The 26,391-nt window shown below is 47.0% G+C and overlaps 1 protein-coding gene and 1 pseudogene across 2 annotated transcripts in view; one reads left to right on the forward strand and one right to left on the reverse strand.

Moving 5' to 3' along the window:
• The first annotated feature begins 1,784 nt into the window (after positions 1–1,784).
• On the forward strand, positions 1,785–3,084 carry LOC144606994 (5-beta-cholestane-3-alpha,7-alpha-diol 12-alpha-hydroxylase-like; annotated as a pseudogene).
• A 6,186-nt stretch (positions 3,085–9,270) lies between these two features.
• LOC144607298 (5-beta-cholestane-3-alpha,7-alpha-diol 12-alpha-hydroxylase-like) overlaps positions 9,271–26,391 on the reverse strand; it is a 34,643-nt gene continuing 17,522 nt past the window's right edge. Inside the window, exon 3 of one of the 2 annotated variants that reach the window (XM_078424039.1) lies at positions 9,271–11,434. In XM_078424039.1, coding sequence (XP_078280165.1) covers positions 9,753–11,276 — 1,524 coding nt within the window. In that variant the 5' untranslated portion in view covers positions 11,277–11,434 and the 3' untranslated portion in view covers positions 9,271–9,752. Of the gene's footprint in view, positions 11,435–12,586; positions 13,296–26,391 lie in introns of those variants that run through there. The other variant, XR_013549092.1, reaches the window with a different exon arrangement.

Consider the following 26,391-nt stretch of genomic DNA (forward strand, 5'->3'; position numbering starts at 1 on the left):
GGGTCGGCAGTGGTGGTGGCGATGGCAGGCACAGCCTGGAAGTGGCCGAAGAAGCTGTGTGGGCTGACAGTGGTGGCAGTAGATGCAGCCTGCTAACGGCCAGGGAGCCTGGCCTGACAATGAAGATCAGTAGGTTAATCCGCTATAACCCAAATCTGTTATAAAGACAGAGACACAGTGCTGGAGTAACTCAGCGGGTCAGGCAGCATCTCTGGAGAAGGATAGATGACGTTTTGTGTTGGGACCCTTCTTCAGACTCTAAAACTTCTTCAAAGTAGGCATACCTTGAGGAGATTTCAGTCTGCAGAAGGGTCCCATCCCGAAACGTCACCTATCCTTTTTATCCAAAGATGCTGCCTGACCCGCTGACTTACTCTGTCACTTTGTGTCTATCTTTGGTTTGAACCAGCCTCTGCAGTTCTTCCGTTATAAGGATGCCCATAATGACGAGGGTTTACTCTATAAGGGAAGTATAATTACAGGGGCTGGAGACTCCTGAAGAGTGTTTCTGATCTGTCGGATAGATGTTTGGGGATTTTTCTTTATTATAGAGAGAATTCTTCTGTCATCAGCTGGATGTGGATGACATCATCAGTGGAGGTTATCCTTGGCCTGCCAGTCCCATTGCGATTAGTCAGTTCACCAGTGCTTTCTTTCTTCTTAATGATGTTCCAAACAGTTGATTTTGGTAAGCCTAAGGTTTGGCTGATGTCTCCAACAGTTTTATTCTTGTTTCTCAGTCTCATAATTGCTTTGTTGACTTTCACTGGCACAACTTTGGTCCTCATGTTGAAAAACAGCAATAAAAGTTTCCAAACGTGATGGAAAGACTGGAGGAAAGACTAGGTGCTGAGAGCTCTCTTATACCCGCATTAAGGAGGCAATTAAACACACCTGAGCAATTACAAACACATCATATTGTGAAGCCATGTGTCCCAAACATTATGGTGCCCTGAAATGGGGGACTATGTATAAACACAGCTGTAATTTCTACATGGTGAAACCAAAATGTATAAAAATACCCTTTAATAAAATCTGACAATGTGCACTTTAACCACATGTGGGGTTTTTTCCCATTACAAATCTCAAATTGTGGAGTACAGAGGCAAATAAATAAATTATCTTTGTCCCAAACATTATGAAGGGCACTGCATGACTCAAACAGGACATGATAGGTTGGATGTTGAGGTATTTCTCTGAGTGGGGAGAAAATCAAATGAGGGAACATAATGATGAGAGGGGGGGGGGGGGGGGGGTTGGAGTGGGCAGTCATTTGAAACTGAGGGTTAAGAAATTTCTTCTGGCAAAGGGTGTGAAGCTCCAGATGTCGGTAAAGGTGATACCGCGGGAGAGGTAGATGACATTTGAAAAAATGGGCTCATTGAGGGCAACGGGCACAAACATAGAAGAGATGAGAACCTGGGTCAGATCATACACGAAGAAGGGTTCAGACTCCAAACGTCACCTATTCCTTTTCTCTAAAGATGCGGCCTGACCTGTTGAGTTACTGCAGCACTTTATGTCGTTTGTGTATTAACCAGATCTGCAGTTCCTTAATTCTACTACTATTTGCCTCTTTCCTGTCCATGAATATGGACCCACCTAATCTACTGTCCATCTTCTACGTTCATTGCAAACCGTTGCCCATTGCAGACTCTTCTTACTTAATAACAGACTTGAGAGTAGAGCACTTAAACGTGGTGACTAACTACTCCCAAATCAGAGTCATGAACATATTGTCTGGATTGTTGGAAGAAGATGCAGGAGTCGGTGTCTTCCAGATCATGGCTTATGCGCTGACTGACCTATGGTGCTTGGCCACTGTTTTAGTCGCCCTTCTTTACTTCCTGGGCGCTTTGAGAAGAAGGAGAGCCAACTGGACTCGGGTTACCTGCCATGGTTGGGCCACGTCCTGTCCTTTCGCAAGAACACGGCGTAGTTCCTGCAAGGGATGCAGAAGAAACACGGGGATATCTTCACGGCCCAGATAGCAGGCTACTACTTCACTTTCCTGATGGACCCGTTGTCCTACGGAGCCGTAGTGAAGGAGTCCAGCTCGAAGCTTGACTTCGAGAAGTTCGCGGTGGAGTTGGTCGCCAGGGTCTTCGGATATCACGCCATGGAGGGTGACCACAGGATGCTGAAGGCAGTGAGTAACAAACACCTCATGGGCGACGGGCTGGTTGTCTTGACCGAAGCCATGATGCTGAACCTGCAGAAACTGATGCTTTACCAGATCACGGGCGGTGCCGGGGAATGGAAGCAAGACGGGCTGTTCCATTACTCCTACAACATCGTGTTCAGGGCGGGCTACCTCGCTCTGTTCGGGACAGAGCCGCCCAAGGGCGACCAGGAACGAGCCAAGAAGGTGGACCGTGAACAAACAGACCACATCTTCAGCAACTTCAGGAAGTACGATCGCCTGTTCCCCAGGTTGGCATACGCCGTGCTCCCTCCCAAGGACAAGCTGGAAGCCGAGAGACTCAAGAGGTTGTTCTGGGATCTGTTGTCAGTGGAGGGGATGAGAGAGCAGATCAGCGGCTGGATCTCGGAACGTCAACGCCAGATGTCTGAGCAAGGTACGCATCGAGACATGCAGAGTCGCTACATGTTCTTGTTGCTGTGGGCATCACAGGGCAACACCGGTCCCTCGGCTTTCTGGCTCCTCTTGAGCCTGTGCCGCTGCCCCGAGGCCTTGAGGGCGGTGCGGGCTGAGGTGGACCAGTTGCTGGCGGAGAGCGGCCAGCGAGCGGTGGCGGGAGGGCCTCCCGTCAGCCTGACCTAACCAGTCAGCTTGACCCAACTTAACTCAACACGGACGGGACGAGGAAGACCGACTTCTACAAGCGCGGCCAGAAATTGAAGTATTACAACATGCCGTGGGGAGCCGGCGTCAGCATGTGTCCCGGCCGCTTCTTCGCCACCAGCGAGTTGAAGCAGTTTGTCTTCCTCATGTTGTGCTACTTTGACTTAGAGCTCCTCAACCCCGAGCAGGAGATCCCTCCCGTCGACATCAGCCGCTGGGGATTTGGTACCATGCAGCCCAAGTACGACGTTCAGTTCAGATACCGTCCGAGGGTTTAGCTGAAACTTCTCCACAACATTCACACACACCCGTGACATTCACCCAAGTCAACGCTTCAACCCTTTAGCAACTTAATCACACATTCATTCAATCGAGAGAATTATAGATTTCGGGATATAGATGATTAGGGCGGTAATATGGAGCAGAAGCTGTATGGAATATAAGATGTAAATGCCGGTTTACGAAAAAACACTCAAAGTACTGGAGTAACTCAGCGGATCAAACTGCCTATCTGAAGAACAAGGAGAGGCGACGTTTCGGATCGAGACCTTCTTCAGACTCAGATGAGATCAGATTCAGATATGTTCAACTAAAGATAGACACAAAACGTTTGCGTGACTTAACGGGACAGTCGGCATCTCTGGAGAGAAGGAAAGGGTGACGTTTCGGGTCTGGACTTAAAGGGCCTCGACCTGAAACGCCACCCATTCCTTCTCTCCAGAGATGCTGCCTGTCCCGCTGAGTTACTCCAGCATTTTGTGTCTATCTTCGGTTTAAACCTGCATCTGCAGTTCTTTCCTACACACATGTCATGTTCAACTAGTTTAGCTTTCAACGAAGATGGTGGGCATAACAACACACACACACCGGTCCCATTCACCCAAGTAAACGCTTAAACCACCAAGCAACGACGCAACTTCTGCCTTTAGGCATTGTCATACAGGCGCTTGGTCCCAACTTTCCAACACCAACCAACAGGTCCCATCTACATTGTGTTTGGTTGTGTTTGTGCTTGTGTTTGGCCCATATCCGCCTAAACCTCAATGGGGGCCAGCAATTTAATTATGAGATATTACTTTGTGGTGAATATTTTAAATAAGCGAGTTCGGTATCTCGATAAACGTAAGGAATTTGTCAAAGGTCATTCGGGATTTTTTTTTAAAGCGAACGCAACGCTGTAGAAACTGTGTATAAATTATTAACTATTCTACCAAGGAATTAATCTAGAATTCTGTCAACGCAATAGCTTCCTTTCTTGTTCTGCTGTTCACACGCTATTTACACAATCCCAGTTCTAGTTCAGTTCATTGCAATTATGCAATTATGAGATATTCAAAAAGTCAAAGAGTTTATTATTTTCATTTAATCCTTAATGTGTTTGCTACTGGATAAGAAAATATTACTTGTGTTTGAAACATTTTCTTATCTTTATTCATAATTGATGTGTAAAAATATATTTAATCTGAGCAGGCAGCGACTGTATCAGTGTGATTTAGGCTGATGCTTTACCCACAGGCGGTGAAGGCAGAGATTCATCTCCGAGGAAAACTGAGCACAGGGTTGGCCTTGTGAAGGAGTCGCCAATCTGATATGACATTTAACTGCGAGATGCCTGCCCTTTCGTATTGGATAGATTGAGTGGAGGGTCGGTGGTGTTCCAAGTTTGCGGTGGTTGCAGTGCGTTTCCCCCAGCTATCTCGCCCAGCACAGTTCGCCAGCCCTTGTTAGCAGAGACTCTTTGTGCAGGTATTACCCAAACCCCAAAAGTTTTGTGGAGGTTCTGCGTTGGGATCGGGCACTCAGCGAGCTAGCGACAGGGCTGTCAGATTAGATCAGCCCAGGTTGCCGAGTGGCCGAAGGGCAGATTTTATTGGGTCGTCATTAAACGGTTCCGTCTGTGCGGCATCGCCAGCTCCTCTCTCCCAGATCCCCCACCCCAACTGTCGACAAAGTCTGACTGAGAAAATGCTCCCACTCATATTACGGGTTGGCTCCCCGTTTGCCCGTTCGCTGCGGCGGGCGGCGCCTCCTTCAAAGAGAGTGAGAACAGGTCCCGTCAGCTGGGGAGCTGCGATCCACTTCTGAGTGAAGCTTCTAGTTTGGCTGCGGTTCAAATGGCTGCAAATTCTCATAATTATCACCCCCCCCCCCCCCGGTCACCGGGACCCGGCTACCAACTGTGTGCCCCGACAGACTGGAACCAGCCCCAGAGGTTAAAGCGACAGCATCTTTATTTAAGCCAACCCACCTCAAAAGTTTAACCAGCCTGTTCGAATCCAATCTGAACTTTCCAACCGACCCCCCACAGCGCACATTCTCCTCATTTCCTTCAATCCAGGAAGGTTGTTGAGATAGGAATGTAAGGACTGTCTCAAATTGTAATTCGTGTAAATCATTATCAAATTTGAATGGCTGTAACTCAGGCTAATGCCAGGGATTTGATAATTGACAGGTTCGTTCCAGGCATTCTTGCCTTTTCAAGGCTGGTGCTATATTGAGTCAATAATTTAAATACAGTATGTTCCTCCATAATGTTTGGGATAAAGACCCATCATTTATTTATTTGCCTCTGTACTCCACAATTTGAGATTTGTAATAGAAAAAAATCACATGTGGTTAAAGTGCACATTGTCAGATTTTAATAAAGGCCATTTTTATACATTTTGGTTTCACAATACAATACAATACATCTTTATTGTCATTGTACAGGGGTACAACGAGAATGGGAATGCGCCCCCATACGATGCAATAATTTAATTAGCTAGTCAGTATTAATTTAAACAACCCAATGAAAAAAAATTGTAGCAATTTTAAAACAGAATAAAGTGCAAGTAGATCTGTGCCGGATCACTGTGCGATGTGACCATCCGGCTCAGCAGGACCGGTTCATAGCAGCTATGGCCCTGGGGATGAAGCTATTCCTGAGTCTGGAGGTGCGGGCGTAGAAGGCCTTGTATCATCTGCCCGATGGAAGGAGTTCGAACAGACTGTTCACTATGTAGAAATTATAGCAGTGTTTATACATAGTCCCCCCCATTTCAGGCCACCATAATATTTGGGACACTGAAATGTCATGTAAATGGAAGTAGTCTTGTTTAGTATTTTCTTGCATATCCTTGGCATGCAATGACTGCTTGAAGTCTGCGATTCATGGACATCACCAGTTGCTGGGTGTCTTCTCTGGTGATGCTCTGCCAGGCCTGTATTGCAGCCATCTTTAGCTTATGCTTGTTTTGGGAGGCAGTCCCCTTCAGTTTTCTCTTGGCCATATAAAAGTCATGCTCAATTGGGTTCAGATCAGGTGTTTGACTTTGCCACTCAAGAAATGCCCATTTTTTAGCTTTGAAAAACATCTTTGTTGCTTTAGCGGTATGTTTAGGATTATTGATTTGCTGTAGAATGAACAGCCGGCCAATGAATTTTGAGGCATTTGTTTGAACTTGAGCAGATAGGATGTGTCTATACACTTCAGAATACATTATGCTACTACCATCAGCAGTTGTATCATCAATGAAGATAAGTGAGCCAGTACCTTCAGCAGCCATACATGCCCAGACCATAACACCCCCACCACCGTGTTTCACACTTCTCTACCTTTTGCCCGATGGGAGACCGGAGAAGTGGGAATGGCCGGCTGCGACTAATCCTTGAGTCCAATGGGTCAGGAAAGTACATTTTTGGGTGACAAACAACTATCTTAATTAAAGCAAAATCGGAAAAATTATTAATAAAGCAACAACTGTCAAGCTCATCTGCGCATCAGAGACCTTTATCTGACATAATGGATTGGAGAGCTCGAGAGTCCTGGTAAATTGGATGCTCCACGTGGTCTAAAAAAATGACCCAAATCTAAAAAAAATCTCTCTCCCTCTTTCTCGTCTCTCTTACCGCCCCTCCCACCCCCCTCCCTTTCTCCCTCCCCAAAGTTGAAGTGCCCCCCCCCCCAAGGTAAAGTCCCCAGCAGCTTGATCGGCATGCATTTATTTAATTAATAAGCCAGCGCTTCTCCCCAAATCTAAGAGCAGTTAATTATGTTTTAACACTGGCGAAAGTAGAAATGTCCTGCTTCGCGACGTATGACAATAAAACACTCGACTACTCAAATCAGGAGGCGCTGAGATGCCAAAGGTTGATCTCAGGAACTTACCATGCGGTCTCATGCTTCAAGTAAGTTAACCCCAAGCATTTTTCCAAAACATCTAATTGGTTTCCTCCGGAGGAAGTCTGCTTGCTTGACATCAAGTGCTCTTAAATTAGCTGAAAAGCATGCGTATGGCGACTGTGCTGACACTCCATTTTAGCTGACACTCTCTGTTTAACCCATACTTTACAGGGGTCGACCATAACAGGAGAATTGTTGCTTAAGGCTTTAAGTGTTAACTTGGGTGAATGTGGCGGGTGTGTGTGTTTGGAAGAATTTTCCGCAAAACCCTGAGGCGAAATTGACATTTAAACACTCTCGACAATAAAAAAGACACAAAGTGTTGGAGTAACTCAGTGACTTGCAGTATCTCCGGAGGACATGGATGGGTGACGTTTCAGGACGAATTGACGAAATGTCCCAATCTAAAACGTCACCTTTCCATGTTTTCCGGGGATGTTACATGACCCTGAGTTACTCCAACACTTTCTGTGTTTTTTGTTTGTAAACCAGCATCTGCAGTTCCTTGTTTGTATGATGTTAAGTTAAAATCCTCTGCCTGCACATGATCCATACCATTCCAATCCCCAAATATTCATGTGCTGTTCTCAAAGTATCTGAAAGGCGTCTATGGCATCTGCCTCCGTCTCCACCCCTGGCTGCGGGTTCTATGCACCCACCACTCTGTGTAAAAAAACTCATCTCAATGAAACTTTTCTCAGCTGACCCGAAAGTTATGTCTTCCAGTCTTTGATATTTGCACTCTCGGGAAAAGGTTCTTTCTGCCCTATCTATCCATCTCATGATTTAGGTTATTTCTCTCACTTCGCTCTTCAACCTCCAGAGAAAATAGTGCAATGTTATCCTAACTCTCCTTATATCAAATACTGTCTATTAGAGTCAGAGTCATACAATGTGGAGATAGGCCCTTCGGCCCAACTTGACCACGTCGACCAACTTATGCAACTACACTAAGTTCCACCTGTCTGCATTTGGCCCATAACCCACTTAACACATCCTATCCATGTACTTGTCCAAATATTTTTAACCATTGTGATAGTATCTGCCTCAACTTCCTCTTCCAGCAGCGTTCCATATACCTACCACCATTTGTGTAAAAAAAGGTTGCCCCTTGGGTTCCTATTAATTCTTTCCCCGTCACCTTAAATGCAGGCAGCAATCTAGTAAACATCTCCTGCACCCTCTCCAAAGCTTCTACATCCCTCCTGTAAATGAATGGGTGTTTTTGAATTCTTAGAATGAGAATGCTATTTCTTGTGGCAGTTTCACAAACGAGTGCAAGGGTTTGCCCCGCTCGGGCTCAATGCAGAGCAATTTTGCTATGATAGAATTCTCCTGTGAAATCTATTGCCATATTTTCCGTTGAGGCGAGAATATAAAAAACACAGCAACATTTTCAGTTGGATTATTTATTTATCACTAATCAAATACAATCGTTGGGTAATCAGGGATCCCACCAATAGTCACATTTACGCCCCTCCCCGCCAACATCTCCTGCTATGTGCAGATGCATGATTATCTGGTCTGCTCAACTACTACCCTCGCCCACCCCTAAATTCCAGTACCTCCCCCCGTCCGTCCGTTTCCTCTGCAGCCATGGGAGATGAAACACTTGTCTCTACACCACCTTCGTCCAGGGAGCTAAACATCCCTTCCAGTGCGGCAGAGATTCACCTTCTAACCTCATCTGGTGCATTCGATGCTCTCGATGTGGCTTTCTCCGTAGACTAGTCGATTGTTTTACCAAGAACCTGAGCTCCGTCCACAACATCCACATTCCAGTTGAACGACGTAAGCCCTCGTCACTCTCGACTCTACCCCCTTCCCACGCCTGTTTTCCGATTGCATTCTCAACTACCATGGACCTTTTGATCCATGCAGCATGGAAACAGGCCCTTCGGACCAACTAGCCCATACTGAACAAGATGCCCCATCTACACTAGTCCCACCTGTCTGCGTTTGGCCCATTTCCCTCTAAACCTTTCCTATCCATTACGTGTCCAAGTGTATTTCAACTGTTGTCATAGTACCTGCCTCAACTACCCCCTCTGGCAGCTCGTTCCATACACCCACCACCCGCAGTTGAAACCTAACATAGACTAGATAAACAGCACATATCTGAATCTGAGTCTTATCTAAATCTGAAGAAGCGTCTCGATCCGAAACATCACTATCCGTGTTCTCCAAAGATGCCGCCTGACCCGCAAAATTACTCCAGCACTTTGTGTCTTTTTTTCGTAACCCAGCATTTACATCTTATATTCCATATTCTGCTCCATGTCGTGTCCCCCCCCCCCCCCCCCCCGAATCATCTATATCCCGAAATCTATCATTCTCTCAAGATAGATATCAAGATAGCTTTATTTGTCATCCAATATTGGACGAAATTCGGTCACCCACAGTCCAACAATAAAAGCATTAAATAGGCATTCAAATTACACAACCCCAAAACCCCCAAAACACAGTCCAACAATAAAAGCATTAAATAGGCATTAAAATTACCCAACCCCAAAAACACACAAAAAAAGAAACATCCATCACAGTGAGTCTCCTCCAGTCCTCTCTCTCCTCACTGTGATGGAAGGCCACAATGTCTTTCCCTTCTCCTGCTGTCCTCGCCCGCAGTCAGGCTGTTGTGGTTGCAGGCCGCACCGGATGGTCCACAGCGGGCCAAGCCCAAGGCGCCTCGATTAAGTTGTGATTAAGTTGCTAAAGGGTTGAAGCGTTGACTTGCGTGAATGTCACGGGTGTGTGTGAATGTTGTGGAGATGTTTCAGGAATTAGCTAAACCCTCGGACGGTATCTGAACTGAACGTCGTACTTGGGCTGCATGGTACCAAATCCCCAGCGGCTGATGTCGACCGGAGGGATCTCCTGCTCGGGGTTGAGGAGCTCTAAGTCAAAGTAGCACAACATGAGGAAGACAAACTGCTTCAGCTCGTTGGTGGCGAAGAAGCGGCCGGGACACATGCTGACCCCGGCTCCCCACGGCATGTTGTAATACTTCACCTTCTGGCCGCGCTTGTAGAAGTCGGTCTTCCTCGTCCCGTCCGCGTTGAGGAAGCGGTCGAACTGGAAGGAGTCCGGCCGCGGGTGGATCTCAGGGTCCATCTGCGCCGACAGGTGAGGCAAGAGAGCGATGCGGTCTCCCTTCCGCAGCGAGTAGCGCCGGCCGTCGGCCATCGTCAGCTCCATGTCCTGAGACACGGCCCGGATCAACATGGGAGCGGCGTAGAGCCGCATGCTCTCCTCCACCGCGCTGTCCAACACCGGAGTCTTCAGCAGCATGTCTCGGGTCAGGCTGACGGGCGGCCCTCCCGCCACCGCTCGCTGGCCGCTCTCCGCCAGCAACTGGTCCACCTCAGCCCGCACCGCCCTCAAGGCCTCGGGGCAGCGGCACAGGCTCAAGAGGAGCCAGAAAGCCGAGGGACCGGTGTTGCCCTGTGATGCCCACAGCAACAAGAACATGTAGCGACTCTGCATGTCTCGATGCGTACCTTGCTCAGACATCTGGCGTTGACGTTCCGAGATCCAGCCGCTGATCTGCTCCCGCTCTCTCATCCCCTCCACTGACAACAGATCCCAGAACAACCTCTTGAGTCTCTCGGCTTCCAGCTTGTCCTTGGGAGGGAGCACGGCGTATGCCAACCTGGGGAACAGGCGGTCGTACTTCCTGAAGTTGCTGAAGATGTGGTCTGTTTGTTCACGGTCCACCTTCTTGGCTCGTTCCTGGTCGCCCTTGGGCGGCTCTGTCCCGAACAGAGCGAGGTAGCCCGCCCTGAACACGATGTTGTAGGAGTAATGGAACAGCCCGTCTTGCTTCCATTCCCCTGCACCGCCCGTGATCTGGTAAAGCATCAGTTTCTGCAGGTTCAGCATCATGGCTTCGGTTAAGACAACCAGCCCGTCGCCCATGAGGTGTTTGTTACTCACTGCCTTCAGCATCCTGTGGTCATCCTCCGTGGCGTGATATCCGAAGACCCTGGCGACCAACTCCACCGCGAACTTCTCGAAGTCAAGCTTCGAGCTGGACTCCTTCACCACGGCTCCGTAGGACAACGGGTCCATCAGGAAAGTGAAGTAGTAGCCTGCTATCTGGGCCGTGAAGATATCCCCGTGTTTCTTCTGCATCCCTTGCAGGAACTGCGCTGTGTTCTTGCGAAAGGACAGGACGTGGCCCAACCATGGCAGGTAACCCGAGTCCAGAGGCGGCTCGTTGGCTCTCCTTCTTCTCAAAGCGCCCAGCAGGTAAAGGAGGGCGACCAGAATAGTGGCGAAGGACAATAGGACAGTCAGCGCGTAAGCCATGGTCTAGAAAACACTGACTGCTCCAGCGTCCAGCGCGACACTGTGGCGATGTGTTCCGTGACTATGTGGGAGGAGTTATTTTTCTGCTGTTAACTGCCCGTCACTCTTATCAATTATTAATTAAGAAGTTTCTTCAAACAACTGGAATGCTTTTTGACCTTAAAGACATTAAAGGTGAGAAGGTTATTTTGTTGCATTCTGCATGAATGAAATGGTCTTTTCAAATAAAAACGAGCAAAATATATAGATGTACACTTCATCGACTTATGTAAGGCATTGGACAAAATCCTACGTTCAGAGACAGGTCCAAGACCAGGGGCGGAGCAGAGCAGGGCAGGCTAGTGTTTAAAGGATGCGTTACTTATGCCGAGGTAGGGGTAATATCAAGACACGAGAAACTGCAGATGCTGAAATCTTGAGCAAAAGACAAAAGAGCTGGAGTAACTCCGCGGGTCAGGCAGCATGTGCGGAGGGAATGGACAGGCGACGTTTCAGACTTTTCCTCAGGTTGATTGTCTTAGGGGGAGAAAGCTGGAAAAGAGAGGCGGGGCAGCACAAAGCCTTTGAACAAATCCACGTTTGACATGCTGTTGTTTAAATGCTAAATGATCCGAGTTCAGAACCGACATGTTCCAGTAATGTGGACGGATAAGGATGGCAAGGCGACCTTGCAAGAGGTTATGAATGCGGTCAAAAAGAAAAAAAAGATCGTATGTAAGGTTTAAAAAATATTAAATCAGATGGGACCTTTATGGAATATAAATCAAATGTATTTGGCAAGTTAATTCAGAAGGCTTTTTATTTACACTTAAAAAAAATAAGAGGGTGACATGGTGCTAAACGAGTACTTTGCATCTGTATTCACCATGGAGAAGCACATGGAGAACATGGGGATCCGGGTTCAATCCTGACTATGGGTGCTGTCTGTACGGAGATTGTACGTTCTCCCCATAACTCCCTGGATTTCCTCCCACATTCCAAAGATGTGCGGGTTTATTGGTTAAGTGGCTTCTGTAAATTGTCCCTAATGTACAGGATAGATCGTTGGTCGGCGCAGACCCGGTGGGGCGAAGGGCCTGTGTCCGTCTCGGAGTCCTTAAACAAAGACTCAACGAGCTCTTCTCCTGCTTTCTTCAGTCGTTGATATCCAAGTCACGGCTCAAATTCTGTTAAACTTTAAAACACACCACAAAGATCGGGTAAGGCAATCAAGGCTTTATTTAAGAGCATCAAATACAACAAATGATGGGAACAGTCTCACTGGACTGTTCACCGAATAAAGCCACCTTGTCACCTGTTCATGTCACCTTTATTTACAGAACCCGTAACAGATTTCACAGACACTTCAGCATTCCTTTGTTATTCGATTGCTTTTGCTTGTGTCTTCTTCAACCAACCCCTATGTTAGCTAAACAGATATCATGAGTAGGAAAGAACTGCAGATGCTGGTTTACACCGAAGATAGACGATTTTTAACGATTGCCATTTGTTCTTTCACAGTGCGCATAACTTTGACAAGAAGGCAATGAAGCAAAGTAGTGATCAGATGGCAAGTTGACAAAGTTTCAGCCGATGGAATTTAATATGGATAATGCAAGGATTAATATAGGTGGACACAAACTATGAATGGTGGGGCCCTCAGAAGTATCAAGTAACACAGAGATTGAAGAAGGGTCTCCACCCAAAACGTCACCCATTCCTTCTCTCCAGAGATGCTGCCTGTCCCACTAAGTTACTCCAGCATTTTGTGTCTATCTTCGATTTCAACCAGCATCTGCAGTTCCTTCCTACACATTTAGTCTGCTCCTCTGTGAAATCTCCTCAAGGTATGTCTACTTTGAAGTTCTCCTCCTCTTTCTGACGAGGGTTCTGCAACATCCTCTCTCTCTGCAGGCTGAAAAAGGGTCTCGACCCGAAACGGCACCCATTCCTTTTTTCCAGAGATGTTGCCTGTCCCGCTGAGTTACTCCAGCTTTTTGTGTCCAACACAGAGATCTTGCTGTACAGATCCATGAATCCCTGGTGGTGGCAGAACAGGTATATAAAAATAAAAATTAAAAAGATAGCAGCTAAATCCGATCCCACCTGCCACATGCTTTCACCCCTTTTTCATCTCTTTCCACAGATGCTGCCTGACCTGATGAGTTTTTTCCGGCATTTTCCACTTATCTTTTTATTTCATGTTGGCTCACATTATTTTTTAACTTGTACATCTGGTTTGCAGTGGGGGTTCAGTGGGAGGGGATCCAGTGGGGGAGGGGGAGAAGTGTGTGGGATGGGGAGAACAGGGTGATAGGGTACCGGGAGATAAGGTGTGAGTGAGAGGAGGAGAGAGAAAGGGACAGAGTAGGAGTGAATGAATGAATGAATACGTTTATTGGCTAAGAATGTGCCTTGGTGCTTCACTCACAAATGACACCACAAACATACAGTTAACAATTTAGAACAAAGCATAAACACATCAAAACAATAAGGATACAACATTGCGGTCTAAACATGTGGGTGAAAATAAACCAGAGCAAAAAAGAGACTACAGACCTTGGTTATTGATTAGAACTACAATTCGTGACAAGAAAGCTGTTTTTATGTCTGGCTGTGGCAACTTTGACAGTCCGGAGACGCCTTCCAGAGGGAAGTGCTTCAAAGATTTTGTGGCCAGGGAGAGAGGGGTCAGAGATGATCTTTCCCGCTCGCTTCCTGGCCCTTGCAGTGTATAGTTCGTCAATCGGGGGAAGGTTGCAGCCAACAACCTTCTCAGCTGATCGAACGATCCGTTGCAGCCTCCTGATGTTGTGCTTGGTGGCTGAGCCAAACCAGACCATGATGGAGAAGGTGAGTACAGACTCAATGTTGTTGTTCGTCCTTCGGGTTCGAAGATGACCATGACTTCACTTTCAGTTGGAGGATTGGTGACTGTGGGTCTGGAAGTGACTGGTGAGGCCAATCCTGGCCCGGAAGGCACGCCCACACGTAGGACACGTTGTGCTTGGTGGCTGAGCCAAACCAGACCATGATGGAGAAGGTGAGTACAGACTCAATGATAGCAGTGTAGAATTGGACCATCATTGCCTGTGGCAGATTGTGTTTCCTCAGTTGCCGTAGGAAGTACATCCTCTGTTGGGTCTTTTTCACTGTGGAGTCGATGGTGCGCCCCCATTTATGGTCCCTGGAGACGATGGTTCCAAGGAATTTAAATGACTCCACAGATGTGACTGTGGTGTTGTTGATGGTGAGTGGGGGGAGGGGAGGGGGTGCTCTTTGAAAGTCTACAATTTGTTCCACTGTCTTAAGAGCAGTGAGCTCCATGTTGTTGTGATGGCACCAGGACGCTAGCTGTGTCTCTTCCCGTCTGTGGGCAGATTCCTCCCCATCCTGGATCAGTCCAATCAGGGTTGTGTCATCCGCAAACTTGAGGAGCTTGACAGAGGAGTCTGTGGAGGTGCAGTTGTTGGTGTAGAGAGAGTAAAGGAGAGGGGAGAGCACGCAGCCTTATGGTGCTCCTATGCTGAGGGTCTGTGGGTCTGAGATGTGCTTTCCCAGCCTCACATGCTGCTTCCTGTCTGTCACTGACAGAGGGGTTCAGGCACAGTCAACTGGGACAGTTTGGAGTGAAGTAGCTCTGGCACAATGGCGTTAAAAGCAGAGCTAAAGTCCACAAACAGAATCCTGGCATAGGTCCCCTTGTGGTCTAGTTGCTGGAGGATGAAGTGCTGGCCTAGGTTGACTGTGTCATCCTTCAACCTATTGGCCCTGTATGCAAACTGTAGAGGGTCCAGCAGGGGTTTGTTTTTCAGCTGGGCCAGCACGTCTTTCAAAGGTCTTCATGACTACAGAGGTCAGTGCAACAGGCCTGTAGTCGTTAAGACCAGTGATCCTTGTCTTTTTGGGTACAGGGACAATAGTGGAGACCTTGAAGCAGGCAGGGACAGTGCAGGTTTGCAGGGATTGGTTGAAAATGTCTGAGTAGATCGGTGCCAGTTGTTCGGCACAGAGCTTGAGGGTAGAGGGGGAAATATTGTCCAGTCCTGGAAATTCCAGCTTTTCTGTTTTCTGAATAGCCTCTCCACCTCCGCAATTTCTATTGTTGGAGATGGAGAAGTGGCCAGACTGATGTTGGGCAGTGGACGAGGGTCCAGTCTGGAGTCAGGCTGTGAGTATGTGCAAATTGGTGATTGCAGAGGGGTGGGGGGGGGGGGGGGGAGGGGCCAGTCTTTGCAAACTGGAGTCAGTCTGGGAGTAGGTGTGAATTGCTGCTTGGAGAGGAGTGGGTGGGGAAGGGTCCAGTCTTTGCAAACTGGAGTCATTCTGTGAGTACGTGTGAAGTGATGAATGGGGGGAGGGGCGGGGGAAGGGTTCCCAGGATTATGTTTCTGTTTCGCGAACCTGCAGTAAAACTCGTTCAGGTCGTTGGTCAGCAGACGATTGTCCAAGGAGCGAGGGGTTTTCCACTTGTAGCTGGTGATTTCTTGCAAGCCCTTCCAAACTGAAGAGGAGTCATTAGCTGAGAACTTGCTCCTCAGCTTCTCAGAGTACCTTTCCTTGGCAGCTCTGATTCCTCTTCTCAGCTTGTACTTTGCCTGCCTGTAGAGGTCTGTCTTTTGACTGGCGGAGCTGTCTGAGTTCTGCTGTGAACCAGGGATTGTTGTTGTTGAACCAGATCAGGGTCTTCGTGGGAATGCAACTGTCCTCGCAAAAGCTGACATAGGATGTCACAGTGTCTGTGTACTCATCGAGGCTTGTGGGTGCTTCCCTGAACACATTCCAATCAGTGCAGTCAAAGCAGGACTGTAGTTTTTCAGTGCCCTCGCTTGTCCACCTTTTCGTTGTTCTGACCACAGGTTTAACAGATTTTAGTTTCTGCCTGTAGGTCAGAATAAGGTGAACTAAACAATGATCGGAGAGACCCAGAGCCGCCCGAAGAACAGAGCGATATGCATTCTTGATTGAAGTGTAAGAGTGATCAAGTGTTCTCTCACCTCTGGTGGGGCAGGTAACATGAAGTCTGTACTTTGGGAGCTCACGACTGAGGTTGGCCTTGTTAAAGTCCCCCAAAACAATGACCATGGAGTCCGGGAAGTTACTCTCTATCCTCAATACCTGGTCGGCGAGTTGCGTTTGAGCCTCACGTACGCAGGTTTGGGGAGGGGGGGGGGATGTAAACTTCAGCGAGAATAAAAGAGGTAAATTCCCTCGGAGCATAAAAGGGTTTGCAGTTGATAAAGATTCTAGATTGGGGGAACAGAGGTTAGACAGTACCGTGATGTCGCTGCACCAGTCCTGGTTAGTGTAGAAGCATATTCTACCTCCTCTTGATTTTCCAGCTGCCTCTGCATCGCGGTCCGTTCTGTGTAGTTGAAAGCCACCCAGTTGCAGCGCGTTGTCTGGGGTCGACTTACACAGCCGGGTCTCAGTGCAGCACAGGGCAGCGGCTCGAGAGAAATCCTTGTTAGTGTGGCACAGGATTGTAGTTCGTCCACTTTGTTGTTGAGAGAACGTAGATTTGCGAGGAATATACTTGGGAGCGGTGTGCGTAATCCTCATCGCCGGAGTCGGGTGAGTGCTCCAGAGCGCTTCCCACGGGTCCTCCTCTGTTTCAAGACCTGGAACGCAGCCATAGCCCCGCCGACAAGTATGTCCAAATAATCCAGTGAGTAAGAGAAATCCGAAACGATGTTTGAAGGTGCCATATGTCTGATGTTAAGGAGTACCTCTCTGATGAAAGTGATCTTTGTGGGATTTCTGCAGACAACAGAAACAAACAAATACATACAAAACAGCAAGAAGCAGTATGTGGCAGCCATTGTCAGTGCTGGAGAATTCAGTGTCGACGTTGGGTTGTAGACTACCCAGGCGGCATATGAGCTGCTGTTTCTCTAGTTAGTGTTTCGCCTCACCCTGGCTGTGTAGGAGTTCGAGGACAGACAAGTCTGTATGCGAATGGGAGGGTGAATTAAAATGACTGGCAACCACGGAGCACCAGATGGCCACAGTACACAGAGCGCGAGTGCTCAGCAAAGCAGTCGCCTAATCTGACGTACAGTAGGCTATTTTGAGAGAACTGAGTGCAATAGATAAGGTTGTGGTGAGGCAGAGGCCTTCCCGAAGTGCCACGGCCGCAGTGACTGCCCAGGAGACCCGTAGGCTCCGTTGATCGAGGAACTAGGAATCCGCCCAGAGGTCCCGAAGGCTTGGCGGACCACGGTACCAGGAAGGAGCTGCTCGATTTTGGCAGCAAAAACCAAAGATACTAGAGGAGCAAGATAGACCACTCGACTCTAAAAACTGTAATAGGGCATGGGTAAATTTCAGCACCATTTTAGTAAGCAGATTCTGTGTGCTAGACTGGGCAGTGTTCACAACTCTCTGTGATTTCTTCGTATAATAAAATGTTTGCAAACAATTATTTTTGTTCAACTTCTTGGATAAGTTGATAGTTGACATTTATAACTATTTCTTGAAGAGTTGCTGTTTCGTGATCTTTAAACTTTGGATGTTACTTATTGAATATTTGCACTAGAGATCCACTCCGTCTGTATCAGGCCAATTGATCATATTTAATGAACTGTTCTTCTTTGCTTTCTCTGTTAATTTTTATTTCACCTCCACGAGCTGCATCTCTTTTTGTTTTATTTTAAAAAGTCATGGAAGCAGAGATTCGGCATTTGCAAACAATAGAACTCTCCTGTATCCACAGTATAATTGAAAAGACATTTAACTTTACACTTAGAGCTAAGAAAATTTGAATTGGTGAATTGATTAGTTAAAAACCCTTGACAGCCACTTTAACGCGAGTCTGAAGGATCCCGACTGAATGACCATTTCCCTCCACAGATGCTTCTTGACCTGCTATGTTTCTCCAGCACTTTGTTTTTGCTCAGGATACTAGCATCTAGTCTCTTCTTTTTACATGTGATAATCATTGCACCCACCTCCCACATAAGCTTAATCGAACACGGTCATGAACCGATGGTTTATGAAGCTAGTGGGGAAATTGTCGATTAAAGGGCCAATCCCATTTCTCTTCAATTGCATCTACCAGGATTGCCACATCTCTTTTCGAGAAGCTGTAGCACACTCCTAAGTCTCAGTACCCTCTCTGTGTTTTCTTTTCAAACACATACCACATGCAGAAGATAGACACGAAGTGTTGGAGTAACACAGCGGATCATCCCTGGAGAATAAGGATGGGTGAAAATTCGGGTCGGAATCCTTCTTCAGACCCCATTTGAAACATCACCCATCTATTTTCTCCAGAAATGCAACCTGACCCACTGAGTTACTCCAGCACTTTGTGTAGGAGCCATTTTGCAGTTATTAATTATTTTTGCTTATTGATATTATTACCTTGTATCCTGCTGTAGTTTGGACACTATAGAGTTAATGCAATGCTTACGTAGGGGCTGGGCGGAGCCAGAGTACGGGCAGTTGGGTACGTGCTGGGAGAGTGTGTGAGCTGGGAGGTGCTGACAGAGGGTCAGCTAGAAGCTCCGCCAAAAGATTTATCAGCCATGATGTAATCGCCTGTAAGTTTTATTAACAAGAAGATTAATACAAACTGTGTCGAAGTAATATCTGGCAACAGTATTGATCGCAAAGACTGTGGTAAGATATGGAATTTTACCTAGCAATTAATAACCAGTTGATGACAAGAGATATGCCAACATGTTTATTGCACCTTTAAATAAAGAAGACTAACTATTAAACGTCAAGGAGGATCTCTGTTATTATTTGTTCGAGACATTACGCTTATCGCTGACCCGGTCTATGCAAGTGGCAGCTTGGGAGCTAATTGATATGGACGAGAAGCTGGCCGCTACACTTTGTGTCTATCATCATTATAAACCAGCATCAGCAGTTCCTTTCTACACACACCATGTCAAGGTGTATTCTGATGAATACGTATTACGAATGATGTATTCTGATAAGCTGCTTTAAAGGCTATAACACAAGCATCTTTGGCTGCACAGCAAACAGCTGTCATACCTTTAATATTGAAGTGGTCTTGTTGTTTAATTGTACTGCCCTCTTTGTCATGCAAGACACCATTTACCATTTCAGTATTCACATTTGCAATTTTTAAATGCTGGCAATTAAGTCTAATGTTTTTTTTGGGTCGCCCCAGGAACAGCTGGAGAAGAGGTGTCTGGGAGTGGGCTCAACTGGGGAAATCTCGAAAGTACCGCCATCAACCGAGTGAGGTGGAGGACATTTGTCAATGGCCTATGCTCCCGAGAGGAGCAAAGGGCTTAAGAAGTAAGAAGAATTAAGTCTAATATTGGAACATTCACAGTTATGACTGCAAGACATCGCTGACCCGGTCTATGCAAGTGGCAGCTTGGGAGTGAAGGGAGTGAACACATGGCAGTGAAGAAAGCCAATGGAATGTTGGCCTTCATAACAAGAGGAGTTGAGTATAGGAGCAAAGAGGTCCTTCTGCAGTTGTACAGGGCCCTAGTGAGACCGCACCTGGAGTACTGTGTGCAGTTTTGGTCTCCAAATTTGAGGAAGGATATTCTTGCTATTGAGGGCGTGCAGCGTAGGTTTACTAGGTTAATTCCCGGAATAGCGGGACTGTCATATATTGAAAGACTGGAGCGACTAGGCTTGTATACACTGGAATTTAGAATGATGAGAGGAGATCTTATCGAAACGTATAAGATTATTAAGGGGTTGGACACGTTAGAGGCAGGAAACATGTTCCCAATGTTGGGGGAGTCCAGAACAAGGGGCCACAGTTTAAGAATAAGGGGTAGGCCATTTAGAACAGAGATGAGGAAAAACTTTTTCAGTCAGAGAGTTGTGAATCTGTGGAATTCTCTGCCTCAGAGGGCAGTGGAGGCCAACTCTCTGAATACATTCAAGAGAGAGCTAGATAGAGCTCTTAAGGATAGCGGAGTCAGGGGGTATGGGGAGAAAGCAGGAACGGGGTACTGATTGAGAATGATCAGCCATGATCACATTGAATGGCGGTGCTGGCTCGAAGGGCCGAATGGCCTACTCCTGCACCTATTGTCTATTGTCTAAGACCTAGATTATTACCAGCTGACATCTTCAAACCATTTCCAAATATGAACACCTCCCCTTTATACCACAGTGCACTTGCTTCACCCTTATTAATTGATGAGATACCCATGAATGTACTAAAATAAGCCACTGGCCTCACCCATGGGGATCATTCCATACAACTGAATCTGAAATGTTCAGTAGAGAGAATATTGACTGGTTGCATCACAGTCTGGTTCGGCAACTTAAAGGCCCAGGAACGAAGAAGATTGCAAAAAGTGGTGAAAACTGCCCGATCCATCACAGGTACTGACATCCCCACCATTGAAGGGATCTACAGGAGTCACTGCCTCAGAAAGATAGCCAGCATCATCAAAGACCGGCACACCCTGGCCACACTCTCAATCGGGATGAAGCTGCAGGAGGCTGAAAACTGTAAAGTCCAGGTTCTGGCTTCTTCCTTACAACATTAGGCTATTAAACACTACAACTTACAAATAAGCTCCGAACTATATAGATTTTTGACTTTGCATTACTATTGTCTATTTGTCTGTTTCTCCTTTTTATATAAACGGAATTTTGTTTTCTTGTTTATTTTGGGTTTTACAGAGTAATATGTTTACATAGATGTGTCCTGCTGTAAGTAAGAATTTAATTGTTCCGTCTTGGGACATATGAGAATAAAAACACTCTTGATTCTAAAGGCCCTGTCCCAGTTACGCGATTTTTAATGCGACTGCCAGCAACTGTCAAAGTCGTAGCAGATCGCCAATTTTTTAAAAATCCTACGACAATGACCACGACAATGCTGAGTCAGGTCGATACAAGTGACTTTTTTTTGTGAAACTAACACCTGGCTAAGAGATTACACCGTCTTCGGAAACATCGCAAAATTCCCACGCTTACCTGACCGTCAAACTGTCGCCTCCAATCTACCTGTCAAATGTTCTGATGGTAAATAAATTGGTTAAACAAAACTATCTTCTTTTATCTTCAAATGTCTTTTCTTAATTTTCAGTGAACCTCCCTCCAGCAGAACCAATGTGTTACCGTGGGAGACTTGGAATCTGGTTTTAACATGACTTCCGGGACTTTTCCGAAAGACAGAGAGAATCCGACTGCCAATACTGTTGTCCCCACTGTATTTGTATCAGCATCCCCGGTATCAACATCTTTTACTTATCCAGTCCCGCTAAAAATCCCACAGTCACTCTTCCTCCCACTGTTGCGAGATCCGATTCCTTGTAACCTGCTGCAGTCAGGTCGAGGAAAATAGGCACTAAAAAGCTGGAGTAACTCAGCAGGACAGGCAGCATCTCTGGAGAGAAGGAATGGGTGACGTTTGAGGTCAAGAACCTTTCTTCACACTGAGAGTCAGGGGAGAGGGGAAACGAGAGATCCCTGGACATTGGTAAGGAACAAATGAATGAAAGATGAGTTGCTCCAGCTTTTTGTGTCTATCTTCAGTTTAAATCAGCATCTGAAGGCAGGGTGAATGTACGAAGGTCCCTGACCAATCACAACTCTCTGCTATCCTAATTACTAATCGTTAAACCACAACAGAAGCCACTCTGCCGGTGTTTACACTATCACACCATCACTCGACAATCCCCTGCCGATACAGTACGGTCGGCAGTTTATCAGGATACCGGAACAGAATCATTTGACCAAATAGTTATTGACTGAAAGCAAGTTTATGTAGTTAAGCATTCGATAATAATCGCTCTATTGTTTAAAATCGACCAATTACTGGTGTCACTAAGCTGCAACTTATTCAATTATAACGGAGGAAAGACAGCATCGCGGTCTCCGCCCCCATTCCACAGCTGGCTGTTGCAGCTGCACTTCTGTCAGTTGTCAAAACGGGTATTGACAGTTCCTGTCGGACCTTGTCTTCTTCTGATCCCGGTACCTGTCTCCGGTCGACGTTGGTAGTCGACAATGAAATTCATCCGTCCTCAGTACCGGTGACAACCTAACAAACCTGGGGACAGCATGCGACACTGCCCGCAATAAGCTACGATACTTGGCAACAAGCCAGCTGTCGCCAAAAAATTTCGGACAGGTAACTTTTTCAGCGATGCGCCAAGATCCGCTACGACTCATTGAAGACTCCTCACGATCATGCCCGCGAACGTGTGGCGACAGCCTAGTCGCCTTAAAATCGCCTAACTGGGACAGGCCCTTTACTCATTATTCCGAGGCCACCATAAAATTAAAGCATTGCACTGCATGCAGTAGCAGTAGAACACCGTTAGGTGGCAGATAAATCCAATCTTATTCGTAATGCCAGGGAACACATTGAGACAAGTTTTTCTTTAACAATATTACTTTGTCCCAGACTCAATCATGCTATAGGTCAAGGCTCAGAGGTAAAGTTCTCAGCTCTGGGTCAGAAAATGTCAGATGTAAAACTACTCCAGTGATATGAATAGATAATCAGAGGTACAGTGGTATGGTTGGTACAGCTGCTTCCACGCAGCACCAGAGACCCGGGGTTGATTCCAACCTCGGGTGCTGCCTGTGTGGAGTTTGCATGTTCCCCCTGTGATCATGTGGATTCCTCTGGGTGCTCCGGTTTCTGCCCACATACCAGACTTGTGGGTTCGTAGATTAATTGGCCTCTGTAAAATTGCCCTTAAAGTGTAGGGGGTGGATGAGAAAGTTGGATAGTACGGAACGAGAGATCGATGGTCAGCGTGGACTCGGTGGGTCACTGCACCTCTAAACCAGGGATGTCAAACTCATTTTAGGTCACGGGCCGGAATGGGCAAAATGCGACTTCATGCGGGCCGGATCAGTTGTGCGTGCGTTAACGCATGCGCACGTGATCCCACAGCTTTCGTTGCCTTTGTTTTTTCAATCTGCTCTCAGGTGTCTCAGTCTCTGCTAAAACTACGAAGTGTTTCACTTTACGAATTTCGTTTCTTATGAAGAAGATTGCCTAGCAAGCATTACTTTTGTGATTGGTATCTAGGCCATAGATAGAGTGGATGTGGAAATAATGTTTCCAGTAATAGGAGAGTCTAGGACCAGAGGTCACAGCATCAGAATAAAAGGTCATACATTCAAAATGGAGATGAGGAGGAATGGGTGGTGAATCTGTGGAATTAATTGCTATAGACAGCGGTGGAGGCCAAGACATTGGGTATTTTTGAGGCAGAGATTGATAGGTCTTGATTAGGTTACGGGGAAAAAGAAGACAATAGAATGTGGTTGAGAGAGAAAATAGATCAGCCATGGTTCAATGGTAAAAGTAGACTTGATGGGCTAAATGGCCTAATTCTGTTCCCCTGTCTTAGTCTTCCTACAGTGTTTATGTTTTGCCCACAATGGGCTGGCTGGGTGGTGAACAGCCAAACAGCAGCTACCTGGCATGGTGAAAGATGGTCTGTCCATCATCTCACCTGAAGGCCCCGCTCCCCATCCTTCTCCTTATGTCCTTCTTCCTTCCCCTCACATCCTCTCCCCTCACCTCTCATGTCCTTCTCTACCCTCACCTTCTCCCTCACCTGCCCTCTCCCTTTCCTAAGCCTATCCCTTCTCTCATCCCCACTTCCTTCCTTCCAACTACTCCCCCATTCCCCTCCCTTACTTCATCCTCTCTCTTTCCTTACCTCGTCCCTAAACACCATTCCTTCTCTCATCTGCTCCCTTCCTCACCCGCTCCCTCCCTACTGCCTTTCTTTACCACCTACTCCCCCACTCCTCTCCCTCGACACCCTCTCTTCCCCTCCTCATCCCTAAAAACCCTCCCTTCCCTCATCTACTCCCCTCCCCTTTACCACCACCTTCTCCCTTCTCTTCCCTATTCCCGCATAACTACCAGCACGTCTTCACATCCCACTTAACCTTAACCCAAACCCAGAGCCCCCACCCTGGAGAGCAGCTCAGATTTTGGATCGTTGGCTGTGGCCCCATTCACAGTGTGGCGACTTCCCACCAGCCTCTATCCATATACTCACTGGGTCTCAGGAACATGGTGGCGGTCTCTGCGGCGACAGCCCAGGCACTTCTCGGTGTCCACAACAATGCTGAGACTCCCCATCTTCCCCAGCGCCGGCCCCTTCCCACCCGCTTTACCGGGACAGAGCGCGGTGAGGAAGAGGGAGTGGCAATGGAGAGGGAGAGTGGCGTGAGAGAGTGGCTGCTGTACAGATACATAATAAATGGTCGCGAATATACATTTTTTACCCCCAAATCATCCCGCGGGCCAGATTGGACCACTTCGCGGGCTGGATGCGGCCCACGGGCCGGTAGTTTGACACCCCTGCCCTAAACTAAATATACAGATCCTCGAGCTTACTCTAGCAAATTGAAGATGTCACTCCAAGTGCAAACAAAGATGGTACTGCACGGTCAGAGATTATCCTGTGGAGATGATAAACCATCACCCTGTATGCCCACTCTAACCAGATATCTTTTTGCAGTCTGAAGAACTGTGAAGAACCCTTTAAGTCTGAAGAAGGACCCTAACCCGAACAGTCAGCCATTCCTTTTCTCCAGAGAGGTTGCTTGAACCATTGATTTACTCCAGCGCTTTGTGTCTATCCCTTTACACCATTTGGATGCAGAACACGCAGACTTTAGAGACAATACTGAAATGCTACTTCCTATCATATTTGTCTTATAAATCGCCATGTAGATAAGTAATTAGCAAAATAATATAGACTAATTTCTAACCCCCTCTGGGGCATGCAGTGGAGTCACTGCCTTTCAGTGCCAGAGACCCGGGTTTGATCCTGACTACGGGCACTGTCTGTACAGTTTGCACGTTCTCCCTGTGACCACATGGGTTTTCTCCGGGTGCTCCAATTCCCCCCACACTCCAAAAGCTTGTAGGCTAATTGGCTTTGCTAAAAAATTTAATTGTCTCTAGTGTATAGGATAGTGCTGGGGTACGGGGTGATCGTTGGTCGGTGTGGACTCATGGAATCATGCCCTTCAGCCGACCAAGTCCGTGCTGATAACGATCACCCATACACCAGCTCTATCCTGCACACAAGGGACAACTTTACAGAAGCCAATTAACCTACAAACCTGCACGTCTTTGGAATGTGGGAAGAAACCAGAGCACCCAGAGAAAACCCACGCGGTCACAGAGAGAACATGCAAACGCTGCACAGACAGCAACTGTAATCAGGATTGAATCTGGGTCTCTGTCGCTGTGAGGTAGTACCACTGCGCCACCCCTATTAGCTACATTAACCCCAGAGATGTCAGGAAGCTTGGGACTCCTGTGTGAACATAGAATGGTTCAAAAGATCCCATCTTTTCATGTGATTGGAAATCTCTTTGTCAATAGACAATAGACAATAGGTGCAATAGGCCATTCGGCTCTTCAAGCCGGCACCACCATTCAATGTGATTATGGCTGTTAATTCTCAATGTACCCCGTTCCTGCCTCCTCCCCATACCCCCTGACTCCGCTATCCTTAAGAGCTCTATCTAGCTCTCTCTTGAAAACATTCAGAGAATTGGCCTCCACTGCCTTCTGAGGCAGAGAATTTCACAGATTTACAACTCTCTGACTGAAAAAGTTTTTCCTCATCTCCGTTCTAAATGGTCTACCCCTTATTCTTAAACTGTGGCTCCTGGTTCTGGACTCCCCCAACATTGGGAACATGCTTCCTGCCTCTAACGTGTCCAACCCCTTAATAATCTTATACGTTTCAATAAGATCCCCTCTCATCCTTCTAACTTCCAGTGTATACAAGCCTAGTCGCTCCAGTCTTTCAACATACGACAGTCCCGTCATTCCGGCAATTAACCGAGTAAACCTACGCTGCACGCCCTCAATAGCAAGAATATCCTTCCTCAAAATTGGAGACCAAAACTGCACACAGTACTCCAGGTGTGGTCTCACTAGGGTCCTGTACAACTGCAGAAGGACCTCTTTGCTCCTATACTCAACTCCTCTTGTTATGATGGTCAACATTCTATTGGCTTTCTTCACTGCCTGCTGTACCTGCATGCTTCCTTTCAGTGACTGGTGCACTAGGACACCCAGATCTCGTTGTATGTCCCCTTTTCCTAACTTGACATCATTCAGACAATAATCTGCCTTCCTATTCTTACCACCAAAGTGGATTACCTCACACTTATCCACATT

This window comes from Rhinoraja longicauda, chromosome 2 (assembly GCF_053455715.1).
Source record: "Rhinoraja longicauda isolate Sanriku21f chromosome 2, sRhiLon1.1, whole genome shotgun sequence".
Taxonomy (NCBI): Eukaryota; Metazoa; Chordata; class Chondrichthyes; order Rajiformes; family Arhynchobatidae; genus Rhinoraja; species Rhinoraja longicauda.